Below are 12990 nucleotides of genomic sequence, written 5' to 3'. Positions count from 1 at the left end.
GGATTAAAGGCGTGCGCCACCACCGCCCGGCCTTATTTTAAATTTATGTTTGTGGGTGCTTGTATCAATGTATTTATGTGTAGCATATGTGCGTCTGATGCCAGAGGAGGCCAGACGAGAACATCTGAGGCCCTGGAACTTGGTGACAGATGGTTGTGAGCTGCCATGTGGTTACTGGGAACTAAACCTAGGTCCTCTACAAGAGCTCTTAACCACTGATCCGTACCTCTCACTCTAACATGAAGTGTTTAGAACCAAGTACAGATAACCACTCTCCAATTTTCAGTAAACAGCAAATGTGTTGAAATAGTGATGAAGAGTGGATTCTGATGAAAAGGGAGTGGCTGCTTGTAATATGTTTGTGCCTTTTCTGTCATGTGGAATTTTTCTCAAATAGATCAGAAGAAAACAAGTGATTAAAAGTGAATCAAGACATAGTTAGCCTTTGGCTTGATCCTCAAGCCCCTGCCTGGTTATCCCAGGGCAGAAACTTCCTAGTGCCTCCCTGGCCTCTGCCCACCATCAGACCCAAGTACCCAATGCCTTGGCTTGGTAGGAAAAGCTACAAACTCAACTTTCTTCTTCAGCATCTCCCCTCGCCCTCAGGCCAGAGGAAGCCTCATGCAGAAGTTTATCCACATCATGCTCATCTTGCTCCTGTCTCTCAGCAAAGCTGCCAGCCCCCACTTGTCTCATAATATGGGAAGGACTAGGTTCTGTCTCAACACGCCCCGAGAAGAATCATGAAGACGTGACAGCTCAGAACAGGCCACACACAGACCCCCCTGCTTGATATCTGTCCCTTTTGTCACTGAGACCCTGACCTCCACCCACCTGAGTCAGACCCAGGGTAAGAAGGAGCAGGAAGGACAAAGGAGTTGGGCTGTGATGTATTTAGCAAACATTTACTAAGCACATAACCAGGAGATACTGTGGGAGTTGGGGGACCAAACCCCAAATAAACCAGAACCACACAACCCAGCTGAGGAGAACGGAGTCTGGCCAAATCCAGTTGTAACAAAGAAACATTGTTTCCGCCCTGCTGCAAGCTTAGAGATGCAAGGGTGGGGTGGCTTTGGCCAGGAGCCAGGAGGAGCAGGGCAGATCCAGTCAACATCTACTGAAGACTTGGTGTAGTAGCGCACATCAGTTATCTTCAGCATTTAGAGGCAGAGACAGGAGGACAACCACAAGTTCAAGGCTAGCCTAGCCTACATTGCAAGTTCCAGACTACCCACCGTGCACATAGCAAGACTCTGTCACAAACAAACAAGCAAACAAACAAACAAAAGTCTTCTACCTATCCTTATCCCACCAACTTCAGCAGCCAGGATACATTCATAAGCCCAAGGCATTTTCATCTTCTTGGGCTCCTTTCTCCATACAGATAAAAATAAATTAGCAATGTTATTTGATAATTGCATGGGTATAAAAGAGAATATAATCTGCATTAGCTATATTATGTACTCTTGTATTGTATTGATTTTTCTTCTTGTTTTTTAAATAAAGTGTTTCTGTGGGTTCCTAAAAGTATATAGGGATGATACCCAACACATAAATCAGCCCTGCTAACCAGGCAGCCTCACCTTTGACACAGAGCTGTGTGAATCGGAGATCACTGTCGTGGTCCCGCAGCATGAAGTGGAAGTCCTCCCAGGTCAGCTCCTCCTTGTCCTGGAAGCCTGACTCCCGGAACATAGACTCAACCACCTCAGCCAGCTGGGCTTTGGACAGGCAGTTGTTGGAGATCTCGATGAAGGACCTAGGGTTGGAAGCAAGCACTGGCCATCCACGTCAGGATCCTCCATAACAGGGGTCCCAACTAGCTGAATCCCAAGTCCCCTATTAGTTCTACAAGGCTCTGGTTACAAAGATAAAGAGGATGCCCCCTGCTTCTCCTTTATACCTCTGCTATCCCATTGATGGCCCCTCTCCCTGGCAGTCCCTGTCCTGCCTGCTGGACCAACCAACCTTAGCATCCTAATGAACTCATCCTTGGAAATGAGACCGTTCCCATCAAAGTCATACATTCGGAACATAAGGCGAGACTTCTCCTCTGGGGAGCCTGGAAGAAGGAGGGTTCTGTGAGGAGAGACCCACCCAATCTCTAGAAACCCTTTCTAGACTGCCAGGCCTCTGTCGTAGTTGAAGACTTAGCCTCAGGCTCTCTATCTCCAATACAACATCAGTGCCCCATTTCTGGACAATTATTTTCTCCTTCCTCACCTTTCATGAAGACCACCAGGATGTCCAGGAACTCCCGGAAGGACAGGTAGCCATTGCCATCCTTGTCAGCCAGAGAAAACATGGACTCCACAAACATGTCCTGGGGCTTGAGGCCTAGGGAGTCTGCAAACTCAGCTCTGCTCAGCTCACAGGTCAGGGCCTCACGCACTTTGGTCGAAGAATCCAGAGGCAGAGTCCCTGCATCAGCCTGATTGATGTCTAACACCTGCATTTAGGTAGTCCCAGAGGTGGGAGGTAGGGGAGAGAGGAGGCATCTTTCACTTACAGGTTGATGGGGCCACTTTCTGAGGCAGATATTTGTCCAGCACACCACCGTAAGCAGTCTGTGGGTAATTATATTTAAACCACAAAGTCCTGGCCCTCTGGCTTAGCTGACTGAACCAAGTATGTATATTTGACCTAACCTGAGTATTTAGAATTAGAACCAAGAGGTCCCAAATATGCTTTGACAGTGGGTTCAGACTCTCAGAGGAAAGGGTCCAGGGGGAAAGTAGAGATAATCAAAGAGAGACCTTGTTTGCTGACCGCTTTCTCTTCCAGATATTTCCCAGACAAGCCAAAGACCCCACTTTGGGGTTCCTGAGACTATGTGTATCCTTTATGTCTGATTTATATCTCAAGAGTTTGGAGAGGAGAATTCTTATTATGGTCCACCCCCATCTTACCCAGGGACTGCTCTAGCAAGAGAACAGACACAGGGAAGGAGGTAGGCCACAGGTCACAATACCTGTTTTTCCTGCCTCTCAACAGCTGCTCAGTTCAAGTCTGACTGTCTTTTCATGAAACAAGCATTGCACTTCAGACAAGGTGCTTTAGTGGGAAGAGCCTGGGGCGGGAGGTAAGAGACTTGGGTTCATGTCCCAACGCTACCACCTGTGTGCACCATAACCTCGGGCACATCCCTTTGTTTGTCTGGGGTTCATTTCCTCACCGGCCTCACTTATCTCAGAGGTTATGATGGAAATCAGCAAGAGAGGCTGCACAGGGAAGGATTTCAAAATGGAAAGTACAGGGCAGCCATGGGGATGGCGGACAGTCCATTAAACTTCCGGAACAAGGTCTTTCCTTCATCCTGATGGAATCTGACCTGAGTGCAGATGCCAAGATTCTACTTGTGCCCAAGCAAGGAGACCTCCTCACCAGCCAAGGGTCCCTTGTTTCTTAGGCAAACTCCATATTCAATTAGGTGAAGAGTTAAGTCTGACCCAGAGTCCATTGTGCACACCCATTAGATAACAGTCTCCTGTATGAATCCTCTCCCAGCTAATTGCCTTGCTCCTTCTCAGACACTCATTCTTTCTCTCTCTTCTTCAGTACTCAATCCTACTCACCCCTTTCTCCTGGGCCAAAACTCTTCCACCTTTGAGCCCTTGCCAATCTTGCCTCCGTCATGAACTTGCACCAGACTGAAAGCTTTTCTTCTCTAACATCTTAGATCACTTGTTTCTGCATTGTTTTTATAATCTTCATCCCGTACCAGTCTTTGTGTAACTATCACCACCATCCCAACAGATTAATTAATGTGTTGGGTATGGCATGCCTGCTGGATTCATGTCTACCCATGAGCCTCATGCTGGGGATAGAACCCAGAGTCTTACACATCCCAGCAAGTACTTTACCACTAAACTATGTCCGCACATCGTTGGTTTTGAGACAGTAGCCCAGGCTGGACTTGAACTCCAGATCCTCGTGTTTCTCCTTTTCAGTGTAGAACTATAGGTGTGTGCCACCAGACTCTCATTTAATCTTCTGTCTCCACAGTAGCGTTCTATCCAGGCTACATTTATTTTTGTACTAGATGTGGACATCAGTCTTGGGATTTCCCCCTCTATCAAAATTTTCCACATCTTCCTGGTAGTTCTCAGAAATGCATATGGCAGACATTACATCTCCATGGTGCACTCCCTGAAGAAAGGATGAAGTATGATTTTCAGGAGCCCCACGGTACTGGCTTGCCCTGCTGCCTTCCTGCACATTGTCTCCCTGAAGTCTTACATCAGGAGACAGGGTTCACATGGGTTGGGACATCTTCGAAGTAAATATGAGAAGAATTTAAAAACCACTTTTGCCAAAGAGCCCCAGCTCCTCAAGTGGGCCTACAGACTCCTCAAAGCAGAGTAAATCTCAGCTTCTGTGCCTTTATTTTGTGTATCTCCTCTGGGCTTTCATTCCCTGCTCAGTTCAGGCACAAAGGCATGTCAATTGCTTAATGAGTGTTTCTCTAAAACCTGAAACTAGGGGCTGAAGAGACTAGGGGTTAAGAGCACACACTTCTCTTCAAGGGGATCCAAGTTCAGCTCCCAACACTCTCATTAGGTTTCTCAGGAAATTCACAACCTCTTGCCTGTCACTCAAGTCCCAGAGGGATGTGTTAGCCTCTTCCCTCTGCTGGCACCCACATTCATTTGTCCCTTGCCAATGTGGACATAATTAAAAATAAATCCCTTTGAAAAAGCAAAACAAAAATTCCCTGATGTCATCGGGTAATCACTCCTAAATTTACCTAATCTATCTCATCCCTTTTCAAGGATGAAGACTTCAAGAACAGAGTAACAAAAGTATTTTATCACCAGACTTTAACATCCTGCTCCAGACCCCTGAAAATCTCTAGTTGCTGCCATGAACCTGCAGTCACCTTGGAACAGCAAGCAGAACCTGCAGGCAGATCACCCCGTGATGACATTACTCTCTAAACAGAACCAGTACCTCCATGATAGGAACCGAAGCTGCCCACCTAAGCAAAACAATTCACCTTATGGGAACCAGAATGTTTCCCTAAGTAACAGGGAGTAACACAGTCACTGGAGCCAACTTGCGGATCTGACACTGAAATACTAACCAACCAGACCGTGGTTTGACTAAGGTTGATTAACTATGCCTCTAGGCCTTCTCTTCTGCCCTTTCCCTATATAATCCAGAAGTACTTGTCAGTATCAGCAAAGACAGTGTTTAGATATCCCATCTGTCTTCCCAACATGGCTATGTTGATTGGATTTCCGTGAGTAACCACTTTGATTTGTGAGGCAAGTGGCTGAACCTAATCTGTTGGGACATACTCCTACCCCCATACCTTCAGATCTGGCCTCTGGCCTAGGACTCCAGTAACTCCTGGTGACTTGACCTAAATCAGGACAGACTTTTCAGCTGAGCATTCAAGCCTTGAGATTTGAAGGATCATCCCCATGGCCTCATATAGGAAAGGATGTCACCACAGATGCACACACACACACACACACACACACATACACACACACACACACACACACACATGCACGCACACGCACACACCAGATCTGATCCCATGTACACACCTGGGAGAAAAGGTGCCTGAAGAAGGTCTCCAGGAGGTGGCCCCGTTGTTGCCTGGTCACTGCTGCCCTCATCAGCTCCTGCTCCCTCAGTTCCCACTCCTGGAAGCTCAGCCCATTCTCCTTCAGAGCTCCCCTGACGTTTTCCACCAGTGCCTGCCGCTCCTCCTCCATGTTAAACAACAGAACCTTCAAAGATAGCAGGAGCAGAGGTAAACATGTCAGAGCCTCTCAGGGACAGGTGTTTCACATGGAACACACAAAGGGTCATTGGTGTGGCCTTGCAAAAGAGATAACTGTTCTTCATTTACAGAAGAGAAAAGTGTGCTTTAGTGAGACATATTTCATACTGGAGAATAGCTGGGACTAGGGGTTGGAGTTGGGGAAGGAATTGGGGCAGAGGGTGGAGTGGACTGTGATCCAGGTAGTCAAAACACACGATCAGCCTCCTGTTTAACTCCCCTCCAAGTCGTGATTGGGTATGTAAAGTGAATAAATTAATTAATTAGTGGGGAAAAAAGAAAAAGGAACTCCTCTAGAGTCTGAAATAAGAGAATAAGGAAGAGGACCCAGGTTCTTCCAGGAACTCCTGGCTAGGACTTATAACCAAAGAAGGAGGCTGCCAGCTGCCACCAGAGTGAGAGGAGACGGTGTCAGCCTGCAGATCTAGAACAGGACAGACACGTTCAAATTCATCTCTCTACCAGGTACCACATCTGGGGACTGGAAGCCAAAACCCCTGTCTCCTGGCTTAGTCTCCTTTCCCTTTAGTTAACTGCCTCATCTGAGATGAGGCCAGCTGGGCCATACCAGATCATACTCCTTGGGGATCTTGAGCAGCAGGGTGCGGCGTCCACGGTTGCTGGACAGGATGAGGTTGACTTGCTGTGGGGGCCGCAGCTGGATGGTCCGGAGCACAGTGAGCCTGCCGTCCACTACTCGGATCTGTCCCGGCTGTAAGTGCACAAGCACTGGCCTGCAGGGTTCATTGCGGCCCTGCCACTCCAAAGCTGGGAAGCAAGAGATGGGGCTGGGTCAGCTTGGGTGCAGAAGAACACATAGGGAGAGAGAGAGGGCCAGGGCAGGGTCTCAGCAACAACTTGACCCCACCAACCCCAGACTCTGAGGGTCATTCTCTCCTCAACAGTGCTGTTGCTCCTCTAACCCACAAGGCAAATAAGGGCCACTATTTCCTGCGTGTTTGCTGGATGCTCGCTTTAGTGCTTTGAATTGGTTATTACATTCCTTCACAACTTAAGACACAGGCACCATTAGGATAGCTACTTTACAGATAAGAAGAAACAGGTCTAGGGAGATTTAAAACAAAATCTGCCTAAAGTCCAACAGCTAGTCCTCAGCGCTGGAGCCAAGATACCAATCCTACTTGACTTCAGACCTTCATTAATGACTCCTGTTGCCTGCACAGTTCCAGCACAGGATGCTGCAAAGCCATTCGGGACGTGTGAGTCACATTCCTTTGAGATGGAGGCAGGGTCTTATGACTCTTCTACTCCTCACTCACATTCCATTTATTTAGGATCATTGGGAGGAGCCTTGAAGCTTGGAAAACTGTAGATCCAGTGCCTACCATGGCTTTCCCCAACCTGCTCTGGCTTTTCCTACATCCCTGGGAATGAGGTTTACCTTGGACTTGGGGGTGGGGGTATGGATCATAGCCCCAAGTCATGACCTTCCCAGCACCGCCCTGGCTACCCCATGGCCTACCTTCCACTCCCCCTACAAGCTTCTCCGACATGATGCTCTGTCGGTCTTGTCTCTGGAGCCTCTTGAAATTCCTCATTCGAAGCCGGGCAACAATCCAGGCACTGAGGAGGCTGACTGGTGTGAGAGTAGAGAGGGATATTCAGGGAAAAGTGGTCATTAGAGAGAGAAGTCACTCCCTCATTTCCTTCAGAAGAGCTCCTTCTATTCCTAACTTCTGACCCTCACTCCCGCTGCCCAACTTTCAAATATCGAGGCTCTGTGGAGGGAGCACGTTGCCACCCATGGAAAGCTCTGGGTAGTGTCTAAAATATCAGCCACCATTGCTTCCATTACTCAAGTCCCTTCCCGGCCAGAAACTAAATCCAGATTCCTCAAACCACAAGCTAGATGCACCACACCAGGCTGCTGGGCCACCCTCACACAACCTTCCCATGCTTCTGTTCCAGAAACTGAGTCTGCCCCAGCTCTGCTTCTCAGCTGAGGACTTGTCTCTGATAGGTCCCTAGGCTGGCAGGCTCTCACAAACAGCAGTAGACCAGGGACTCTTATGGACTCTTGACCAAGCTAGGCCGGGGGCATCCCAGAAGATCAGGGAAGCAAATCTCCCTGGAGTTCACTTATCTACAGCCAGACACCTTTGCCTTCCCTAAGGCTTTTCTCACCAGAGAGACAGTACTCTACATTGTTTTGTTGTTATGCATAAAACACCCCCTAGACTACACCTTTCAATAGCACCACCTTGCCAACCCATTACTCTCCTACCTAAGGGGAAACAGCAAAGGGTCCCAATGGTGAGTCCGAAGCCAAATCCACTCCCCTCGAAATAGTCCCGAATGAAGAGGGGGGCACAGGCTGGCAGGCCCTTGGCGCTGAGCTGACTTGGCTGTGGACAGGGGTCTCCTGGGGAGGCAGAGGAAGTCAGAGTATCCAGTACTATTATGCCACAATCTGTCACAAGGACACTGAAGAGGGTATTAATAGAGGAGGTGAGGGTGCTCTGGGAACTAGAGAGGATGGGGCTGTTTACCCCTGTCATTGCAGCAAGATGATGGCATTTGCCTATGTGGATAGCAAGCAGGTCCCAGCATGAACTGCAAAATCTCTAACCCCGCCCTGCCCCTATATCTTTTTGTCAGCACTGCTGTGAAATATTATATTCTTTACCCTCATTTGGCCCTCTGGATGCCACTCACAGTCCTATCCCGTTCCATCTGAATGTAAGAGTCTCCCTCAGGTCTTTAAGAGAGTTGGCTCTGCCCCTAATTCAGCATCTACTACACTTGTGCAAAGGGAAACTGTATGTGGCAACCCTGGCACCTAGAATCAAATTTCTCATGGGCAGAACTTAGAGGGGTCATCCAGCCACATCAAACCAAGCCTACAGTTGAGAAAGGACAAGACCCTGGACCCACGCCCCTCCAGAGGTATCTAGGTAACATACCTGCAAGCCAAAAGAAGACACTGCGCTGTAGGGCACTGGGGTCCACATTGGTGACAGCCACTAGAATGTCCCGTAGGGAAGTGTTTCGGATCTCTGCGATCTCTTCCTTAGAGAACAATCTGGACATAGGAGAGGTGAGGAACTGTCAGGGTTAAGGAGAGATTTGGGACCTCACACTCAGGTATCCCATGGGGACAGAGTCTCTGGTCCATAGCTGTTTGTAAGAGCCTGCCAGCCTGGAGAGTCATCAGAGACAAATTCTCACTTGAGAGACCCAGAGGGGCTAGAATTGAGGCCTGTGAGGGCAGGGAGGGCCAAGCAGAGGGCCTGTGGTCCAGGTCATAGTAGATTCTAAGACACAGCCCAGGCAAGCCTCACCCGTTCCTGGTGTTTTCAAACCAGTAACGGTCACCATCTCGTAGCCTGACAAACTGGTCAAGGACAATAGTGCTGAAAAGGGGTCCAGGGTCTCCATGACTCTCCAGAAGCCCCCCTGGGAGTAGCTCCAGCCGAGACAGGTCCTGATTGTACAGGGCAGCTGTGGCCTCCAGCACCTGGAACAGAGGGTGTTTGAGAGGTTCTCAGCAACAAGTCCTGGGCAGAAAGACAGATCCCAGACATTAGCCCCTGGGCCAATAACAACAAATAACTCATTCCTAGAGAGTGCTTGTTACACCCCAGGCACTGCTCCGAGTGCTTTGCGTAAGTTAACTCATTTACAGGAAGCTTTCCACAGATCCCAATTCCTATTCTATGAAATTAAAACAAAACAACACAAGACAAGAAACAATAGCCAGTCCTCCATATAGTGTATGGGAGATGTGGAGCCTGAGAAGCAAGTCAGACTGTGAAAGATTGAATGCCGGAATGATATTATAAAAGGCTTTTATCCTTAGAGTTAAATCCCTCCCAGTTTGTGGTCACAGTGAGAGTATTTTTTTAAAAAATCTGACTACCCATCATTGTTGTTTGTTTTGAAGCATAGTCTCACTCTGCACCAGGCTAGCCTGGAAATGAGGTACTCCTGCCTCTGCCTCCCATGTCCTGGGACAGAGATATGGGGTCTCACGTGAGGATTTGTCTCTGACACCTCCCCCACTACCAGAGTTTTCTACTCTGCTTTTAATTTAATTTTTATGACATTTGTGTGTGTGTGTGACTGTGTGTGTGACTATAAGTGTGTGTGCGTGTGTGTGTGTGTGTGTGTGTGTGTGTGTGTGTGTGTGTGAATGTGAGACCAGAGGATAACTTTAAGGAATTAGTTTACCCCTTCCACCATGAGGATTCTGCAGGGGATCAGGGGTTGTCAGGCTTGGTGGCAAATGCCAGCCGAGTCATCTTGACACCTCCTGTTCTTTACTTGTCCCTAAGTACCTGACCAGGCTCCTTCCAATGACACCTAACTGAAGCCAAAGACTTCCTATTGACTTTTCTCATGATTCCTATGTTTATGTAGGCTTTACAAGTTTATAACTTGTACACCAAGTTAAGAGATTCCAAGTCCAGCAGGGTTTGCCTTTTGACTCTGAAGGCCCAGGTCCAGTAAATATGTATTAACTACCTGTTGCTTGCCACACACTTAACTTGGTAGACATTGATTTTGTTATTCTTAACAATCCTATAGTGGACATTGCAGGTCCTTGACTTAGGAACAAACGAAGACTGAAAAACGTGACCTGTGTGAGTTTTGTCCTCTCACCAAGTGTTAGACTCTGGCACCCATGGTTTACTACCCACCTTCCCCTGTTTGGGCAGTGTGCCCAGCCCCTCCCCAGCCCTCTGGGTCCTGACCCTTCCTCACAGTGCCATTGCTCCTGGAGAGTGCAGGGTTGATGTCCTGCCAGTGGGAAATGGGAGACAGGCCCAGTGCCTCCCTGGCTTTGGTGTAAGAAGGCAGGCCTAGATCCCGGCCCCTCTGCAGGCAGCTGGCCAGGTAGTCTGTACGGGAAAACTTCAGTGGCCCAGGCCAGAAATCTGAAAAAGAAACACTAAAGGGTTAGAGGGAGTTGAGGGCCATCACTGCAGCCTCCAGCCCAGATCACTAAAACCAATCCCAGAAATATCTGAACCATGATTTCAAGGATCAGAGAGTCTCTCAGCCCTGAGAACTCCTCCCTGCCTGCCTCTGCAGGTCCAGCAGGATCTCCTCCCAGTGGTCAGAAGTTCACAGCCTGCAGGGCCAGCCTCAGGCTCACCTTGCATGTCCTCAACCACCACGTGGTCCTCTCTCTCAGCAATCTGGGAGGCCATGCCCAGCAGCAGCGCATCCACATCTTCAGCCCTTTGTAGCTTGGGGTGCTTAAGGAGTGGTGAGAAGACAGACATGGCTAACGGGACCAGGGTTTGGGCTCCTGGCTCCCTCTGCCACTTGTGCCACATCCTGGGCCTGTCATGTTCTTAGCTCCTGGTGAGCGTTCTCGACTTCAGGCTAATTCTTCACTCATGGGAAATGATATTCCCACCCAAAGCCCATGTATTGGAGCACAGGGTTTATTTTATTTTTATTGTTTTAATTTTTATTCTTTCCTAGGAGATTTGACCATATGACTAGCAAGGACACTAGAACATCTAGATGCTCATTTTTGCTCTCCCATCAACCAGTTGTGTGGTCCTGCCACATAGACAGAAGTCATAGGGCCAGTCTGAACTTGCTGCTCTCCTTTTACTAGAAGAGAGGCCCAAGCTAGGGGTGTATAGACCCCGTGATTGAGCAATTGTCTAGGTGGGAGAGCATAGCTGGGTGCTCCAAAGTCTCCAGCGGCCCAGAGTTGTCAAGGGAGACACCTAAGAAGAACAGTAAATGTGGAAGCATGCCTGAACACACAGTCCCCCTCCCCTCCTGTCTCTCATATGCAGCCCTTGGCTGAGGATAGGGAGTTGACTTTTGATCTTGTCCCCAAGCTGTTCCCCTCTCTCTAACCCATCTGAGCTGCTACTTCAGCCCTAGTGCCCACCCCCTTCACACACTCTGATATACACACATGCAACATATACAACACATGCATTTATCAATCGAGTAGTATCTCCAACTCTGACCTCTCGACTCCAGTAGCTGTTGCAGACCCGGAGAGCTCCAGAGACACTTGAGTTATGACTGGAAATCCCCTGGAAGTGACAACTGGCATTCCTAAAGTGCAAGGAGCAAGAATGGTTACAGAGACCACAGGATCCTAATGTCAGGCGTCAGCTTTGGTTTGCAACACTTCAGCCAGGGGTCCCAGGCTATAACCTCCCTTATATACTGTGTAATCAAGACCTTGGTAGCTATTGAATAATTTGACTTTTGGAAGATTCCTATCTCCCATCTGATCACACATCTGAAAATTTGGCCATTAAAAAAATTCTATCCACACTGTCTCCACGTGGATAAGAACACACAGAAAGAAAGCAGTCTCACACACAGATAGGAGTCCTTTGGAGGACACTGGAGACTGGTCCTAAGACCCTCACCAATAACAAATCCATGGATATATAGATCTTTTATCTAAAATGGCATAATATTTGCCTATAATCTATGCACATTAGCCCATATAGTAATAGTAATATCCAAGTCTTTGGATGTTTTTACACACACACACAGTGTGTGTGTGTGTGTGTGTGTGTGTGTGTGTGTGTGTGTGTGTGTGTGTGTGTTATGGGTGCAGGTACATGTGGAGTCCAAAAGTTATGCTCAGGTGTCAGTCCTTGGAAGTTCTCCACCTTAGTTTGTTTGTTTGTTTGCTTGCTTGCTTTGAGAGTCTTTCACTTGGACCTGGGACAATTAGGCTGGACTGACAAATCAGCCAGCCCAAGGGATCTACCTGTCTCTACCATCTCAGCACTGGAATCACAAGCCTGAATCACTACATCTGACTTCCTATAGGATGCTAGAGATTGAACCCTTGAACTAAAGTCCTTGTGCCTGAGTGGCAAGTACTTTACTAACTGGGCTATCTCCCCAGCCCATATTCTTATAATACTTGATATAACATAAATGCTATCTAAATAGTCACTAGATTTTATTATTTCAGGAAGAATGGCCCTAAAACATCTACGTTTTCAGGTACTTAAAATCTGAGTTTGACTGGGTAGATAGGAAGCCTGACATATAAAGCTTACTTATATAGATTACACACTTACACACACACACCTTTATTATGTACCTATCACCTATAGAATTCTATTTATATCTATGTGTAGTCTCTATTTGAGAGAGCGTCTCAAGTAACCCAGACTGGCTCTCTCTCTCTCTCTCTCTCTCTCTCTCTCTCTCTCTCTCTCTCTCTCTCT

At 48.0% G+C, this 12990-nt stretch overlaps 1 protein-coding gene across 1 annotated transcript in view; it reads right to left on the bottom strand.

The window, feature by feature from the left end:
* Positions 1–12990, bottom strand: part of Duox1 (dual oxidase 1) — a 32229-nt gene that overhangs the window by 12780 nt on the left and 6459 nt on the right. The window contains exons 9-20 of the mRNA XM_021155881.1: positions 11758–11848; positions 10917–11019; positions 10523–10695; positions 9100–9275; positions 8722–8840; positions 8043–8180; positions 7281–7394; positions 6366–6565; positions 5559–5744; positions 2227–2452; positions 1972–2065; positions 1587–1762 (exon numbers count right to left, since the gene is read on the bottom strand). Of these exons, the coding sequence (XP_021011540.1) occupies positions 1587–1762; positions 1972–2065; positions 2227–2452; positions 5559–5744; positions 6366–6565; positions 7281–7394; positions 8043–8180; positions 8722–8840; positions 9100–9275; positions 10523–10695; positions 10917–11019; positions 11758–11848 (1796 nt within the window). The remainder of the gene's footprint in view (positions 1–1586; positions 1763–1971; positions 2066–2226; positions 2453–5558; positions 5745–6365; positions 6566–7280; positions 7395–8042; positions 8181–8721; positions 8841–9099; positions 9276–10522; positions 10696–10916; positions 11020–11757; positions 11849–12990) is intronic.

Source organism: Mus caroli, chromosome 2, assembly GCF_900094665.2.
Source record: "Mus caroli chromosome 2, CAROLI_EIJ_v1.1, whole genome shotgun sequence".
In the NCBI taxonomy this organism is placed as follows: Eukaryota; Metazoa; Chordata; class Mammalia; order Rodentia; family Muridae; genus Mus; species Mus caroli.
Note: the sequence above shows the minus strand (reverse complement) of the source record. Positions and strands in the feature narration are given on the sequence as shown.